Raw genomic sequence first — 16993 nt, forward strand, 5'->3', positions numbered from 1 at the left:
TGCCGTGGTGCGCTTGCCGGCACTGCTGGGGTCATGTCAGCGGCACTGCCGTGTGATGCTGAGATCGAGCTGGGCGCTTGGCCGGGGAGCGGTGGTGGCTCAGGGCTGGATTGGATGTTGGTGTGGGGAGCGCGGCCGCTAGTGGTGGAGATGGTGCCCTGCTGATGCTGCTTGGAGAACATATCTAGTGCTCCCACCCCTTTGTATGCTACCATTGCTACCGTATAAAAAAATGTATTTTATACGTGTCAAAAAATTATACGAAAAATTGTGAGTGCTCATGAAATATGTCCCTACAACATCCCAAAATTTCATCTCCAAATTCGACATGGACACTGAGAAACAAAAAAGAGAAAATCTGCATGAATAGTGCTACCTAGTGTCACAAAAAGATAAAATGAGAGAATGACACTATTCATGCTGATTTTCTCTTTTTTTTTTCTCAGTGTCCATGTAGAATTTGGACATGAAATTTTGAGATGTTATAGGGACATACTTCATGAGCACTCACATTTTTTCGTATAATTTTTTTACACGTATAAAATATATTTTTTATACGGTAGCATACGAAGGGGTGGGAGCACTAGATATTCTCTCATGCTGCTTGGTGGGATGGCGCTTGGGCCTGGCTGGCCTGCTGCGGGCGGCGCGTGGTGGTGGTCTGGGCGAGTGAGGAGCTGTGGTGGTGATGCGGCCTAAGGCCACGTGGGTTGCCCGATCTCACGAATTGACCGAGGGAAAAGCGGGGGAGAGGAAGAACACGAAGAACACGGCGATGAACACGATGAACACACGCAAACACACACCAACCCGATACAATTCCGGTTTACTCCCGATAGCCCGAACCACTATCCCGATAGAATCTCTCAAGGGAGAGACACGCGGTAGAATCCCCGAGAGGAAGATCGGTATACGATCGGTGGAATCACACGAGTGAGAGACCGGTGGTAGAATCACAAGTGTGAGAGACTAATCATATAAGGAGTGCCTTGTACAATAGATTTAGATAATCTAAGGAGGGGGTTTCCCTAATCCCAAAGGGATGGTGGAGGCATGAGCCTAGGTTCTCTCAAGTTCATTCCTATCCTAATGAAGGGGGAGGTGGGAGCCTATATATAGGGAGCCACTAAGGAGGGGTAGTTTAGGCATACAAGGGGGGTACATGGGACTTGGCCCGAATTGACTTGGACACATAGGGGGGCGGATTGTCCGGCCTTAGTGGGGCGGATAATCTGAGCAGTCGAGCTTCATGCGCCGTCTCTTCTTGGCGACCTCGGGCGCTCTTCTTCCTTCTTCTCTTCCATGCCTCCGTGACCTCGGCCTTGAGTGTGGTTCTTGTCGTTGAAGCACATGATGAAGCGAAGACCGTAGGTCGGGCTACATCATCTCCCCCCACTTGAAAAAGAGTCGTCCTCGACGATGAGTCTTCATGAATGTGTAGAGGAGGTAGATGACACCAACGCTTGAATGTCCCTTCACTTGTCAAGAGCCCTATCAATAGCACAAGAAAAGCAAAGGAGCAATCAAAGCGTAGCCAAAGTTCAATGGATTTAGGAAGAGGGCGCATGTAGAAGGAGGTCACCTTATCAAAGTGTCGGTGTGCTCTCATTGAGAGATCTTGTGTAGTTGAAGTGTGCAGGCAAAACCACTCATTGGAGCTCACTTGTATCATGCTCTCAAGAGCTCTTTTTGTCAACTCGTGCTCAATCGAGGTTGACATTGGAGTTTGGGTACCTACACACATGTTAGACAACAAGAACAACGTGTGTGCATGGTATATGAACACATCATCCATCATGATGGTCCATCTCTTTTGCACATCACCATTAGCGTTAAGCAAAGCATCATAATAGATATGGTGAATATGCGGAGTCAACATGGGAACATGATCAACATGGATATATGCAAAGTCTCCAAAATGTGATAGAGCTATGGGGGCAATCTCATTCACAAGCATATTAACACTATTGCAAGCCAAGCATTGGAAAGAGAAATTGTTCATCATTTTGGTTGCATTAATGGTAGAATATTGCAAGCATGTAGCACAAAACATGTTCAACATTTGATCATTGTTGTCGACAAACCTAGGGAAAGAGCAATTGTTCGGCAAGGTTGTCACAACACAAGCATCATTATCAACATTGCAAGCAATACATGGGAAAGAGAAATTGTTCGACATATTGCAAGCAATAGGATAGAAATCGAAACACTCATAGCATGGCATGGTCAAGTTATCACAAGCAATCAAGTCCACATGATCAACAATGTTGGTATCAAGCAAAGCATCACATGGGAAAATGAAAGAAGCATATGACATAGCATTTGTATCATCAAGATCATGCATGCACTCATCAATCTTCATGTCCACTAGTGGGATCATGGCATCATCAACACCCATATAGGTACCTTTGTAGTCCCGCTCATATGAGGTAGGTGTTGTGGAAGAGGTAGGCTCGATGTGGCCTCCATGTTCATCTTCAATCAAGCATGGTGTGATATCATCATCTTCATGCACCATGTACATCTTCTCCATTATCGGCGTCTCATCATCCATGGGACCTAATAAGACACAAGGAAACACGCTAGAGGTAGAGGGTAAGTTGTTAGAATTCGAAGTGGCCTCACATGACCTATCAACTACCACTCTCATCTCACTCGGTGTATCACTCATGCTCTTGAAGTGGAGGCACTCATCAAGCTCACATATAGTGGAGTCGCTCATCTCACATATAGTGGAGTCGCTCATCTCACATATAGTGGAGTCCCTCATCTCCATGGCAATGGCGTCGTCGATGTCCGAGCAACCTAGCAAAGAGGAAGACAACACAAGCGGAGTAGAGGTTAACTTGTTAGAAATCGGAACATCCTCACTCGAGTCATGGTGTGTATCACTCTTGCTCTCAAGGTGTTTGAAGTATGCGTTGCACTCGGCTTTTTCTTTGGGTGTCATTTGGGCTTCTCGAGCATCTAGCTCGGCGAAGTATGCTCTCATCTCGGCTTGCTCTTGTGGGGTCATCATGTATATCTCACTATGGATAGGTGTATATGTATGGTGGAAGGAAAACTACACAAGTATCCCACCTTTCAAGAAAGTATCGGAAAAATGGTTCAAGTCAAGAGCAAAGTCGAAATGTATCGGGGTTACTCACACACACACTCAAAGCACACGCAAAAGGCTAAGAAACACTATATGTGGTGGGTAAGGGGTGGATAGCAAACGAAAAAGATCAACGGAAAAGTCTATTGTCAAATGTGGGTAAGATCCAAAGTCAAATGTCAAGAGTGGTGATCTATGTCAAGAAAATACGGAAACACACACAAAGGAGAACAATGGGGTTAGCGCGACCAAGGAAGTGAGCAAGTAACAAGATGGTCCTAGCGAAGACTATACGCTCGGTGTCACGCCAACACAAGAGAGACGGTAGATCGGTTGCATAAGAGGGAAGCAACAAGATTTGCACAAATGCCACTCTTCTCTTTTCTCTCTTAGTGCTCACAAGCTTTGCACTTCTCATTTGTATCGGTGGACACACACTCTTTTTCTATTTCTTTTTTTTTTTCTCTTTTTTTTTCCTTTTTTTTTTCTATGCTTAGAAGCTTTATTTTTCTCTATGTATATATCACACTTTTTCTTCTTTTGTGTATCTTTCTCACCGAGCTTGCTTCGGAGCTTCGCTCAACACAACGCACACACACCCTCTCACGGTCGTGACACTTGTGCAATGCTTCGCAACGCTCGGAAAGCCACTCTCAATGGGATAGGTACGCAAAGGAAGAAAGGGGCTACAAGGGGTAGGGGAGGCAAGTTATACCTATTGACGTTAGGCGGTGTCAAGCACACGAACTTGCGATGTTGGTGATGACGATGGTGTCGAAGATGCGCCGGAATCCGGGGTGCCGATGCCGTTATCGCGGTGTTGATGTAGGCGCGGAAGCGGTTCTCACGGACCAAAGGCACTCCAAAACGGAAACGGGGCAAATTAAGTCAATGCCCGAAAAGTTGCGTCAAAACGAGCGGTCAAAAGTTGGGCTCCAAAAATTATCAAAAATTAGAGGTGGGCTATGTAGAATATTTGGAGAATGATGTTAAAGTTTGGAGTCAAACGGGCGCCGGAAAGTTGTCAAAATTTGGAGCAAAAATGTGAGTCAGAATTGGCCGAAACTTGTACAGCGGATGGACTAAGCCGGCAGTGCCGGGCTGGGCTGAGCGGCAGTGCCGGACTGCGTTCGGCGGCAGTGCCGCTAGGAGTTGGCCGGCAGTGCCGGGCTCTGAAACTTGCACGGAAGTGGGTAGCTAGGTGGAGGCTTGCGCATGTGAAGCTGCTGCTTGCGTGAGTGGTGTTGGTGGCTGGTTGGCTTGCTCTAGGGAGCAGCACGGCGAGCTGGAGGTGGTTTGGCGGCCAGCTGGTGCGGGCGAAATCGAGCAGGTGAGGTAGGCGACCAAGGCGGGGAGCGCGTGCGCTATGCTGCAGCTGGATGGGCGGGAGCAGACGGCCGGTGGAGGTGCAGCTCGAGCTGGTGGCGGCCGAGGCGATTTGGAGCAGCGCGTGCGCGCGTGGAGGTGGCAGGGAGGCGGGCGGCCGGCGATGTGAGGCGAGCGGGAGGTCGGCAGGGAGCCAGGCGAGCGCGCTGGTGGTGGCGTTTGGCGCGTGAGGCGAGCGGGAGCTGCGCGGCGGGCGGCAGTGTGCGAGCGTGCGGGGCGTGGGCGCGGCCTAGTAGCCTGGGCGTGGCGGCGACTCGATTTGGCGGCCTGGTCAAGCGAGAACGGCGGCGTGAGCGAGGTTGGGGATGGACGAGCGGCAGTGCCGCTGATGAAGTGCCGGCAGTGCCGGTGAGCACGAATTTGACGAACTGGATGAACACGCAGCGGAAATTTGGCAAGAAAATCGTTGATTTCGGGAGATTTCGAAGGAATTTGACGGCGAAATTTTGCAGGGATGTAGATCAGCCACTAAGACAACAGATCTGTGGATCAAAACCACAAAAAACTCAACAAATCCAGAGATCCAAATTCGAGCTATTTTTTGGGGCAAAATTTTTTTTTGGGGAAATTTTTGGGCGAAATTGGTGAAATTGGAGGGTCAAATTCGTGGCAACCTTTGCTCAGATACCATATGATGCGGCCTAAGGCCACGTGGGTTGCCCGATCTCACGAATTGACCGAGGGAAAAGCGGGGGAGAGGAAGAACACGAAGAACACGGCGATGAACACGATGAACACACGCAAACACACACCAACCCGATACAATTCCGGTTTACTCCCGATAGCCCGAACCACTATCCCGATAGAATCTCTCAAGGGAGAGACACGCGGTAGAATCCCCGAGAGGAAGATCGGTATACGATCGGTGGAATCACACGAGTGAGAGACCGGTGGTAGAATCACAAGTGTGAGAGACTAATCATATAAGGAGTGCCTTGTACAATAGATTTGGATAATCTAAGGAGGGGGTTTCCCTAATCCCAAAGGGATGGTGGAGGCATGAGCCTAGGTTCTCTCAAGTTCATTCCTATCCTAATGAAGGGGGAGGTGGGAGCCTATATATAGGGAGCCACTAAGGAGGGGTAGTTTAGGCATACAAGGGGGGTACATGGGACTTGGCCCGAATTGACTTGGACACATAGGGGGGCGGATTGTCCGGCCTTAGTGGGGCGGATAATCCGAGCAGTCGAGCTTCATGCGCCGTCTCTTCTTGGCGACCTCGGGCGCTCTTCTTCCTTCTTCTCTTCCATGCCTCCGTGACCTCGGCCTTGAGTGTGGTTCTTGTCGTTGAAGCACATGATGAAGCGAAGACCGTAGGTCGGGCTACATCAGGTGGCTTGCACGAGCGGGCGACGCTGGTGGAGGAAGGAGGCGCAGCGGCAGTGCCACCAAAACCTGGCCGGCAGTGCCGGTCGGCCGGTAGTGCCGCCCTGGTCTGACCGGCAATGCCGGGACCGACGAACTCGATGAACAGCACGACGCAGGCAGCGGAAATTCGGACGGAAAAACGTCGATTGGAGCAGAAATTGATGGAATTGGAAGGATAAAGTTGGAGAAGATGTTGATCTACCATAGGAACACGAAATCCATGGACCAAAATCACTCAAAACGCAACAAAATCACAGATCTGACCAAAGGCAATTTAGGGCTATTTTTTGGGGAAATTTTTTGGAAATTTTTTTGGGGCGAAATTGGATGGATGGGTGTCCAATCCGGGCTAACCAAGAGCTGCTGATACCATTTGATGTGGCTCTGATGCCATTTGATGTGGCCTAAGGAGTAGGATGTGCCCAGCTCCTACGAATTTGACCAAGTGAGTGGATAGGGAAAATGGGAAAGGAGAAGAACACACAAGATCCAAATACAAACACACACACAACCCAACACAAACCAAATATACTCCCTTGGTAGGTTAGACCAAGCCAATAGAATCACTTCTTAGAGAGACCCTTGGGTAGAATCTAACAAGTGAGAGATTGGTGATGGAGATCCCAACTAGAACTTGGATGAAAGAGGTAGAAGCCTTGAATCATCCATGAAGAGCAGAAATCCCTCAAGAGTGTCTTGATACAAAGAACATAGTTCTAGGGAGACAAAGCTCAAAATAGTTTAAGCCTAAATCTTGTCTAACCCTAATTTGGGGGAGAGGGATGAGGTATATATAGGCCCAGATCCGTCCAGGGGTAGAAGGGGCATTACAAGAAAGTATTTGTGACCATAGATGATAAATAAACGGTTGGGATGAAGTTGACTTTGATGGGGCCTGCAGTGCCGGTGTGCTCGGGGCGGCAGTGCCGGTGAGGCCGACAGTGCCGGTGGTATTGGGCGGCAGTGCCGACCCTGGTCGATGCCGAGCTTCGGAGGCTTCAGGCCGCAGTGCCAGAGAAGATTGGCCGGCAGTGCCGGGGTGCGACCACCGGCAGTGCCGGCCTTGGTTGGGCGATAGTGCCGGCCAGGGCGACAGTGCCGGCCTGGTGCTGTGGCCAGCGGCTGGAGCCCTTCTCCTTCGGTCTTCCCTTCTTCCTTGCACCATGCGGCTTCCCTGTCTTCGGTCCCTTGACGCTCCCATCGGGTCCTTGACGAGATTGGTACCCAATGACATATAAACATAGGTATGAGCTAGCAATTCGTCCAAGGTTATGTCGAGTTCAAGTGTAGAAATGAGTGAATTCACCTTATCACGTATGGCTTGCACTTGGGCTCGAGTCATTGTTCACTTGGGGGAAAATTGGCCATGATGTAGTTTCGTCCTTGAGCGGGGCTACATCAAGTTGCAGCCCTCAATTTGGACACCAATTTTTGAATTCTCGCCTGCGCCAAATTTGTGTCGTGCCGCTGGAGCCGGTCCCAGACGCAAACGGACAAGCGACAATTTTCACGTCCGACAGACGACACAAACGGACGTTCGCGGACATTTTGGATGTCCGAAATGCGTCTCGCCGCTTGAGATGCCCTAATGCATACCACGAGTGGAGCTAATAGCTAGCTGTGTCTGCACTCGCAGTGGACGAATACAACATAGTCCAAGAACGGAAAGCAACGGAAAGAGGGAGAAAAAGTGAGGCCGAATTCGCACACGAATAAAACGAACCCGCGTGAGCCGCCTCTTGCTTGACCGCTGAATTTATTCTCGGCTCCAACCCAGCACCACACCGTGCTCTCCCCTTCTCTCCTCTTTCCCCGATCCTAGTCTCCCCCTACACGCACACGCACACGCACCACCAACCCCACCGCACCGCACACCACTAAAGTCTCAACCAAGGGAAGAGGCGAGGAGAGCGCGACGACTGGTAAAATTTCCCCGCCTCCCCTCGCCGCGCCATGTAGTATAAATCGGGCAGCCATCTCCACCCGTCCCTCCTCACCAGACTTGGTCCTTCTCCAAGACCATCTCCTCCCACGACTTTACTTCCAACACGAAACCGATCCAGCTCCGGCGTGCGTGCGTGCGTTCGCTTCTGCCCCCGCGTTACCTGCGTTTCTTTGAGGTTGGCTGATTCCTTGGCGCCCGGCCATGCATAACGCCGGGGACATCGTGGAGGCCGCTGGCGGCGGCCCGCACGAGAGGATCGTGCCGCACAGCGGCCCGCTGGGGAAGCGCTCCGCGATGCGCAAGAGCGCGCGCTTCGCCGAGTCGGTGTCCGCGCCGCTTGCCGCGCCGCACGGGGCACCGGCGCCGCGCGGCGCCAGGAGCGACCATGACGACGACGATGACAACGACTACGTGGAGATCACCCTCGACGTGCGGGACGACTCGGTGGCGGTGCACAGCGTCAAGCCGGCGTCCGGCGGCGAAGACTCGGACGTCACGCTACTGGCCAGGACGCTCGAGAAGCGCTCCGCGTCCTACGGCCACGGCGTGCTCCGGAACGCCTCCACGCGGATCAAGCAGGTCTCGCATGAGCTCCGCCGCCTCGCCTCCGTCAACCGGAGGGGAGCGGGGCCCAGCCGCATCGACAAGTCCAAGTCCGCCGCTGCGCACGCGCTCAAGGGGCTCAAGTTCATCAGCAAGACCGACGGTTCCGCCGGATGGACAGCCGTCGAGAAGCGCTTCGACGAGCTCTCGGAGAACGGCCTCCTCAACCGCTCAAAGTTCGGCAAGTGCATAGGTAAACTATATACTGTAGAAGAAACAAACATCTCGCCTTGCTTCCAAGTCCACTTAATTAGTTAATTTGTCCCAATCAAAATTGAATTATTCCTTCCTTCCTTCCTTCCTTCCTTCCTTCCTCCGTCCGTTCGCTCATGGTTGATTTTCTTTCCAATTAATCAATTGAAAGCAATTTTGCAGGGATGAAGGAGCTCGCGTTCGCGGGCGAGCTCTTCGATGCGCTCGCCAGGCGCCGGAACATCACCGGTGACAGCATCAGCAAGGCGGAGCTGCTCGAGTTCTGGGACCAAATTTCAGACACCAGCTTCGACAGCCGCCTGCAGACCTTCTTCGACATGTAATAATCTCACCCAGTACAATTAACTACATATAGGAGTAGTAGCATATATATCACTTAAGTAGCATTAATTAAAAGAAATCACTTAATGAAGTACTCTTTGCGTTGATTAACCCACAGGGTGGACAAGGACGCTGACGGGAGGATCACCGAGGAAGAGGTCAAAGAGGTAAAATTCCCGTTCCTCTTTCACTTGGTTCTTTCAATCAGGCGTCTCCCTAAGAAGAGCAATGGCCGGCCGGCGTTCTCTGATTTTTTTTTCGACCATGAATAATAATGCTCTACTACTTGAATACTACTGCTTTGTATTCTACCTGATTGCCATTGAACGTCGATGTCACCCACTAGCACCCGCATGTTCTGCTGACCTGGACGTGTCCTTCTCCTGCAAGTTCCCACTAACCAAACCAAACCAATCATGGATCGTTCTAGGATATAAACAGTGATGGAGTACTCAAGTTCATATGTTTTCTAAAAAATCATAGCCTAGATTTAGCTCATGAAGAAACAAGAGTTGTGAACTGGGAATTACGAAAAGTAAGATTGACGTTTTAAATCTGTGCGTTGTGGTGTGCAGATCATTACGCTGAGCGCGTCGGCCAACAACCTGACAAAGGTCACGGAGCAGTCGGAGGAATACGCCCGGCTCATCATGGAGGAGCTCGACCCCAACAACCTGGGCTACATCGAGGTGATTATTTAACTCTGATGCAAACTCACTCAATCAATGGCGCAATTCCCTTGTTTAATTGCACAATGCAAGATTGATCATCTGTTCTGGTGTTGGTCGATGCATGAAACTGATAATGGAGTATTATATATGAATTAATGGTCAGCTCTACAACCTGGAGATGCTGCTGCTTCAGGCGCCGAGCCAGTCGATGCGTATCGGCACGACCAACAGCCGCAACCTGAGCCAGATGCTGAGCCAGCACCTCCGTCCGACGCTGGAGCCGAACCCTCTCCGGCGGTGGTACCGCAGCGGGAGCTACTTCTTAGAAGACAACTGGCGGCGCTGCTGGGTGCTCCTTGTTTGGTTCTCCATCTGCGCGGGCCTGTTCGCGTGGAAGTTCGTGCAGTACCGTCGTCGCGCCGTGTTCGAGGTGATGGGGTACTGCGTGTGCGTGGCCAAAGGCGGGGCGGAGACTCTCAAGTTCAACATGGCGCTGATCCTGCTCCCAGTCTGCCGGAACACCATCACGTGGCTCCGCAACCGCACGGCGGCGGGGCGGTTTGTGCCGTTCGACGACAACATCAACTTCCACAAGGTAGTCGCAGTGGGGATCTCCATCGGCGCCGGGCTGCACATCATCTCCCATCTGACGTGCGACTTCCCGCGGCTGCTGCACGCCACCGAGGAGGAGTACGAGCCGATGAAGCAGTTCTTTGGCGAGGCCAAGCCGCCCAACTACTGGTGGTTCGTCAAGGGCACCGAAGGGTGGACGGGGCTGGTGATGCTGGTGCTCATGGCCGTCGCCTTCACGCTGGCCACGCCGTGGTTCCGCCGCGGCAGGCTGCGACTCCCGAAGCCGCTCCACCGGCTCACCGGGTTCAACGCCTTCTGGTACTCGCACCACCTCTTCATCATCGTCTACGCGCTGCTCATCGTCCACGGACACTTCCTCTACCTCACCCACAAGTGGCAAAAGAAGTCGGTACGTAGCGTTCCATCTTTTTTTTTTCTTCTCTGTGCGTGGGCGAGGCGGCCGGCCGGCTGACTGTTTGTTTGTGCAGACGTGGATGTACCTGGCGGTGCCGATGGTGCTGTACGCGTGCGAGCGGCTGACCCGGGCTCTCCGTTCCAGCGTTCGGCCGGTGAAGATTCTCAAGGTGGCGGTGTACCCCGGTAACGTGCTGTCGCTGCACTTCTCCAAGCCGCAGGGGTTCAGGTACAAGAGCGGACAGTACATCTTCGTCAACTGCGCAGCCGTCTCGCCATTTCAGTGGTAATTCTGACGGCTCTAAGCCGCTAGCTAGCTAGCTAGCTAGCTGCGCACGTTTAAAGCAGGATGCTTTAATTTGGTGCTGCTGCATTATTGTTCTGAATTTACCTTATGCAAAACGTGCATGCAGGCACCCGTTCTCCATCACGTCGGCGCCCAAGGACGACTACGTCAGCGTCCACATCAGGACACTGGGTGACTGGACACGGGAGCTCAAGAACGTCTTCTCCAAGGTACTACTCCGGCCTAGTCTAGGATTGATGTTGATGATCACGTCCATCATCAATCCCTAAAGCTCCAAAACCATGCCTAACCAACAATTAAATTAATGGCCGGTGGTTTCACGTTGCGTGTGTGCAGGTTTGCCGGCCACCGACGGAGGGGAAGAGCGGGCTGCTCCGGGCAGAGTACGACCGCGATGGCGGCGCAATGTCCAACCTCAGGTACCTACACAACCGCGGCTATCTGTTTTCATGTGATTAGCGATATATCCAGTCCTAGAATGCGGCCTACGTGTGGACGTGCAAATGTGCAATTAATGTTGAGCTGGGATGGGTCAGAAGACCGGATCGAGTCTCTCACTGTCCTCCGGTGGTAGGTACGTGTGGTGTTACTGCCCGTGCCACTAACCCACTACAGTATGACTAGTAGTAGTAGTTTAATTACTACCACCAGTTTCCACGCATGCGTCAAATCAGTAGCACGAGTCGATAGCCGCCTCCTCTGACCTCTCGATCTGTTTCTCGATATGTTTTTCTTCTAGTACAATTCAATTCAAAAGAGATATGGTAAAATTGTTTCTAACTACTACATCAGACATGCACATACAGTAAACATGACTTGATAAAAAAAATTGATGTGATTGTGCTGCAGCTTCCCGCGGGTGCTGATCGACGGGCCCTACGGCGCGCCAGCGCAGGACTACAAGCAGTACGACGTGGTGCTGCTGGTGGGGCTGGGCATCGGCGCTACGCCCATGATCTCCATCCTTAAGGACATCATCAACAATATGAAGCGACTCGACGGCGGTGACGTTGAGATCGGCAACCCTGGGGGCGACGCTAGCGCGTCCGCGTCCTTTCGAACCACGCGCGCCTACTTCTACTGGGTCACCCGCGAGCAGGGCTCCTTCGAGTGGTTCCGCGGTGTCATGGACGAGGTGGCGGAGACGGACAAGAAGGGCGTCATCGAACTCCACAACTACTGCACCAGCGTTTACGAGGAGGGCGACGCCAGGTCCGCGCTCATCGCCATGCTACAGTCCCTCAACCACGCCAAGCATGGCGTCGACGTCGTCTCCGGCACCCGCGTCAAGACGCATTTCGCACGACCAAACTGGCGAAACGTCTACAAGCGCATCGCACTCAACCACCGCGAGCAGCGCGTCGGTCAGTAACACAACAACTCCATCTTCTCTTTGTTTCCATACTAGCTAGTGCTCTAGCGCTACGCTTAATTTTATCGGTGCCATACCTAACATGCTACTCTAGAGCATTTGGTTCACATGAGCACCAGTGCTCTCAGTTTTTTAAATATTAAAAAAATTATATGTCTGTGTTTCAAAAAATTATCACATTTATTCTATGAATACATATATATGTTCCGAATACTCATGAGAAGTTTTGGTAGAAGTTGCATTGTATTTTGAGCTACAGGAAAAAAAAAATTTGTGGCTACGTATAGGGATGTATATTTATCAGAAATTTATCTTTTTTATATAGCTCAAAATATAACATATTTTTCTCCGAGAATCCTACAGTATCTTCGGAATGTTTATATGTACGTAGCTTTTTAATTTCATTTTTTTTGGAATTCAAATAATATGATTTTATAGCACCAGAAGCACTGGTGCTCATGTGCTAAAAACATTTTTCGCTACTCTAGTCTCTATAGTAAAAAGTTTCGTCTTGGAGACTCTCTAGTAAGTTTCAGTTGCGTCTAACAGTGGGGCGCTTATTTAGGGGCGTCAGAATCCCATCCGTTTTGCACACTTCCCGGCCATTTTCATTGCATCGACTCGTACATAAGCGACCGACGCCTGAACAATACGTGCAAATCAGAGCTAGCTAGTTGCCTGCGCTTAGCGCTTCCAGTAACTGACTTAATTAGCGTCTCAAGTAGCGCCAAAGTATTGTGGGTGCTCTAAGAGACCACGAAATGTCGATAGGGGTGCGGTTGAAGCTTCTACGACTTCTCATGCGAATCGCCGTGAGAGATCCCTCCTACCAAACCTGATGCTTCATGTGTAATGGGGATGGCCTAACTTTCTTTGAAGAACCCATAGTTGACAAGGACATCCACGATCCTTGTCATTATGTGAGGGGTATGTGTTCAACTTGAACTGGCCGGTGGATTGCGAGAAGTGGCCAAGGTTGAATGGGGTCCTGCTACACTAGGACCAGCCAATCACACTATTCCTTCTTGATGGCTACCACCAACAGGCAAGAGTAACAGCTTTGCACAAAAACCAGCGCAGGCCATAACTTACATATAAGTATGCCATAGTTTAGATACTAAGAGCAAGTACAATAAGTTCTAGTCAGCTAGCTACAGCTATAAGGATTAAAATAATATATTATTGCTTAGTTGGAGGAGAGAGAGGAGGAGAGATAAGGATAGTGGGCTCTTATCTGAGTGAATTCTATGGCGTCTTTCTAGGCATTTTGTGAGAGTGAAAGGTGGGCCATACATTGATAAAGTACTACATTTTGATAGCTCACTACTGTATGTGTTGGCTCTAAGTTGGCTATAAATGATATGGCACTTGGTTTATAGCCAGCAGCTGTCTACAATATTGGAATTGCTCTAACCCAACGTTATTCTTGCTGATGGTCACAATTATCACTTAAGATTTTTTTAGGAGAGCCAAGCCTAGATAGTGCAATATTTTATCAGTATAGTACTATCTCAATTCTTAGCTCAGTTAAGATTCTTAAAATATTCCCCCTTACCTAACCTAGTCATATGAGAGGCAAGGGATGATCTTATCGCCTCAATTTTTACCACCAAGGAGCCAGGTTTAGAACAGCAGGATCAATCTGACAACATTATATTTTGTGCACGCATAACATTACCTTTTTCAATACACTAACTTTATGATTCTGGATACCACAGGAGTGTTCTACTGTGGTGCGCCCGTGCTGACCAAGGAGCTACGCGAGCTTGCGCAGGATTTCTCAAGAAAGACAAGTACAAAATTCGAGTTCCACAAGGAGAATTTCTAATTTTGCAGCCAACCCAGCCACAAGAAGTTTCACTTTTTTTGCGGAAACCAATGTTAATTTTGTATAGTACATACCAAGTTCTATACATATGAAAAGTAGATGGGCTAGATCAAAGTAGGTATTGGCTGATTGTGACCAGTTGGGTCAGAGTTTCATCACTTATTCCAACGCCCCCTTGTACAGATATTCTCATCTCCGATATAATCTATGTTACTGTTGATCAATGAGTACATATATAGCGGCATGCTGGGGAGATTGATGGCATGACCAGGCCAAAAAGAATCACAATGTTTGGCCAGCATAAGAAAGTTTGGACAATGAGGAAAGAAAGCCGCCTTGTGTGGCTGCTATCAGTTGAGGAGCACTATCTGGTGGGCAATAGCCATCAACTACCTCAACCCGTCATTCCTCCTAACAGATTAGGGTTCTACATGATGAACATGACTGGATCCTGGCCCACCAAGCAACTAGAGTAGTTATCTCATTTCGGGATATTTATGTTCTTTCCGTGTATCATGTGAATTAAAAGACATAAGCAAAGTACAGGACATGGTAAACAAATGTTTTGTCGATGTAAGTCATGCACATTATTGAAAATACTTTCCTTTTATTTGACTCCATCGTTTCTCTCTTAAGGTGAGATCCATGTGATATAGTTATTCACGTCCAAGAACTAGTGGGAATATATAAATGTTATAATGACAATAATATGCACCTATATCCTTAAAAAAGAGAAGATGCATTCAACAAAAATTTCACTCTAAATTCACTTTGCACTTCAGAAAAAAATAAACAGCACATTGAAGAACTGCAGCAGATGCGAACTTTCCTTTAGAGGTGCCATTCTGTAACGGAGGTCTATTCCTAAAATTACTCTTGAAAATTATTTTGAATGTTAATGAATATTGGCCAGGATTACGCGGTGTCATATAACCATCCAGAACACAGGACCAAGAAGCCACAATAAAAATCTGCAGCTTGACTTCTGGTGATAGATTCTTGCTTCTTATGATTTCATCAATAAATGAAACATGACTGTATAAAGAATAACACATATTACAATGATTAATTATCCTAACACCGATTTGTCTGATTTGATCGTCAATTGTTTTGAAATAACATGAGTTGCGTTTCTGGGATCATCTTGTGGACTGCTTGCTCCATCAACGTTCTCTTATACTAGTCATCAACCCGTGCTCTGCACGGTCTAGTTAGTTTAATTAATACTTTATTTGGTAATAATTATTTTTTGCCGAAAACTACTTAAAATGGAGGTTGATAATTAGCTTAAAAAGTTAGTACAAAAAAATTCAGAAACTTTTCTTAGTTTGTGTAAATAATAGTTGAACGGAAATTCAATACCATTGAAGATTCTCCTGGAACATGCATTGGCACCAATAGAGACTTTATTTCAAAGAAGTACTCCAGTTAAAACAGGGTTAATAAATATCCATGAAAAGAATAAACTTAACTGAAGTAACTTTTGTTGTATAAGATATAGAAAATTTATTAACCATAGTTTAGAATAAAAAAGAAGTCAGCGCATTAGATAAAATTATTGTAACGCTATGTTTGGATACACTGAATTGGATCTAGAATTGAATTAGACTGGAAATTCCAAATCCAAAATGAAAGAGATTAGGGTATTTCAGGGAGCAAAAGGCAGAAAAATAATCCCAAGATAATGTTGTCATGGAAAAATTATATTTCTTTACTCTCATTTATTACATATAAAGAATTGTTGCGGTCAAAACCCACCGGCGGGCAGCGACGGGCAACACAGTAGAGCCGGGAACAACTTAGGGCTGCGGCTGGCCCTGGTCCCTCCGAGCGACGGCCCGCAAAGCCTCTGGTACACACGTCCGATGCTGGTGCAAGGGCGTGCCACCTGACCTATACCTGGTCAGGAAGGTGATGGAGATGCCTCGCTTAGTTTCCTGCATGGCATACACGTAAACATTAAATACGAGCCTCGATCGGCTCTCAGGTTATCCTGTGAATCGGCTCAAGGAGCCGATCCACCCATGATTCGTACGAGGTGCACGAATATATGGTGGTCCTGCTTGATCAAGATAAAGCTAAAGCGATCTACGACGATTTAGGGTTTTCACCGCATAATCGGATCATCCTACTCACGATTGGGTCTCGCGGCCATGCACGGTGATCGTAAGCCGATCCTAGACAAGGCCTAAAAACCAACACGAGGTTGATCCCCGGAACATCCTGTCTAGGACTAGCAAACGACACCCTACGTGCCGCTGGATCCTCCAACCCTTTGTAAGGCCTAACTATTGCAGATATTAAACTAATCCTTGAAGAACAAGGAGCAACCGTAACGGATCGGATCTACTAAATAATGATCAAGCGGGGTGCCGCCCCTACACCTAAGATAGGTGTAAGGGCGGCCAGATATGCAAGGGTTGCACTACGATAGCATATAATACGAAGAACAATGCTAACCCTAACATATCTAAGATAACTACGTTGCTCGCCATCAAAAAGGCTTCAGTACGAGCAACGCATGAACAACGTAATAAGCTTGTGCTGCCTAGATCGAAAGATGCGATCTAGGCAGCATGATGCTTACCGGTAGAAACCCTCGAGACGAAGGAGTTGGCGATGCGCCGAGATTGATTTGTGGTTGAACGTTGGTTGTTGTTTATTTCATAAACCCTAGATACATATTTATAGTCCAGGGGACTTTCTAATTTAGGCGTGCACCTAACCGTGCACGGGTAAAACTCTATCTCTTAGTCTAAGATGCGATCTACTATATTACAGATACACGGGCACGCTAGCCCAAACATTGCGCATAAGGCCGATTCATGTATATTCTTCCATGTATAATCTTTAAGCCCATCTTGACCGCGGCCCACCTCTGACTTGGTCAAATTC

At 48.8% G+C, this 16993-nt stretch overlaps 1 protein-coding gene across 1 annotated transcript; it reads left to right on the forward strand.

Annotated features, from left to right (window-relative positions):
* The first annotated feature begins 7710 nt into the window (after window positions 1-7710).
* On the forward strand, window positions 7711-14322 carry LOC127295058 (respiratory burst oxidase homolog protein B). The gene is made up of 10 exons (XM_051324967.2): window positions 7711-8592; window positions 8775-8931; window positions 9052-9100; window positions 9509-9622; window positions 9768-10586; window positions 10666-10877; window positions 11005-11107; window positions 11235-11317; window positions 11748-12262; window positions 13989-14322. Exons 1-10 carry the CDS (start codon window positions 7998-8000, stop codon window positions 14096-14098), a joined length of 2757 nt encoding a protein of 918 aa, XP_051180927.1. The 5' UTR covers window positions 7711-7997; the 3' UTR covers window positions 14099-14322.
* Window positions 14323-16993: the final 2671 nt, after the last annotated feature.

The sequence above is a fragment of the Lolium perenne genome, chromosome 4 (assembly GCF_019359855.2).
Source record: "Lolium perenne isolate Kyuss_39 chromosome 4, Kyuss_2.0, whole genome shotgun sequence".
NCBI lineage: Eukaryota > Viridiplantae > Streptophyta > Magnoliopsida > Poales > Poaceae > Lolium > Lolium perenne.

Bases quoted from the DNA above. Each gene is read 5' to 3' on its own strand.
- LOC127295058 (XM_051324967.2), top strand. From the start codon at position 7,998: ATGCATAACGCCGGGGACATCGTGGAGGCCGCTGGCGGCGGCCCGCAC. The intron at 8,593-8,774 runs GTAAACTATATA...GCAATTTTGCAG, and splicing joins AAAGTTCGGCAAGTGCATAG to GGATGAAGGAGCTCGCGTTC. The intron at 9,101-9,508 runs GTAAAATTCCCG...TGTGGTGTGCAG, and splicing joins CCGAGGAAGAGGTCAAAGAG to ATCATTACGCTGAGCGCGTC.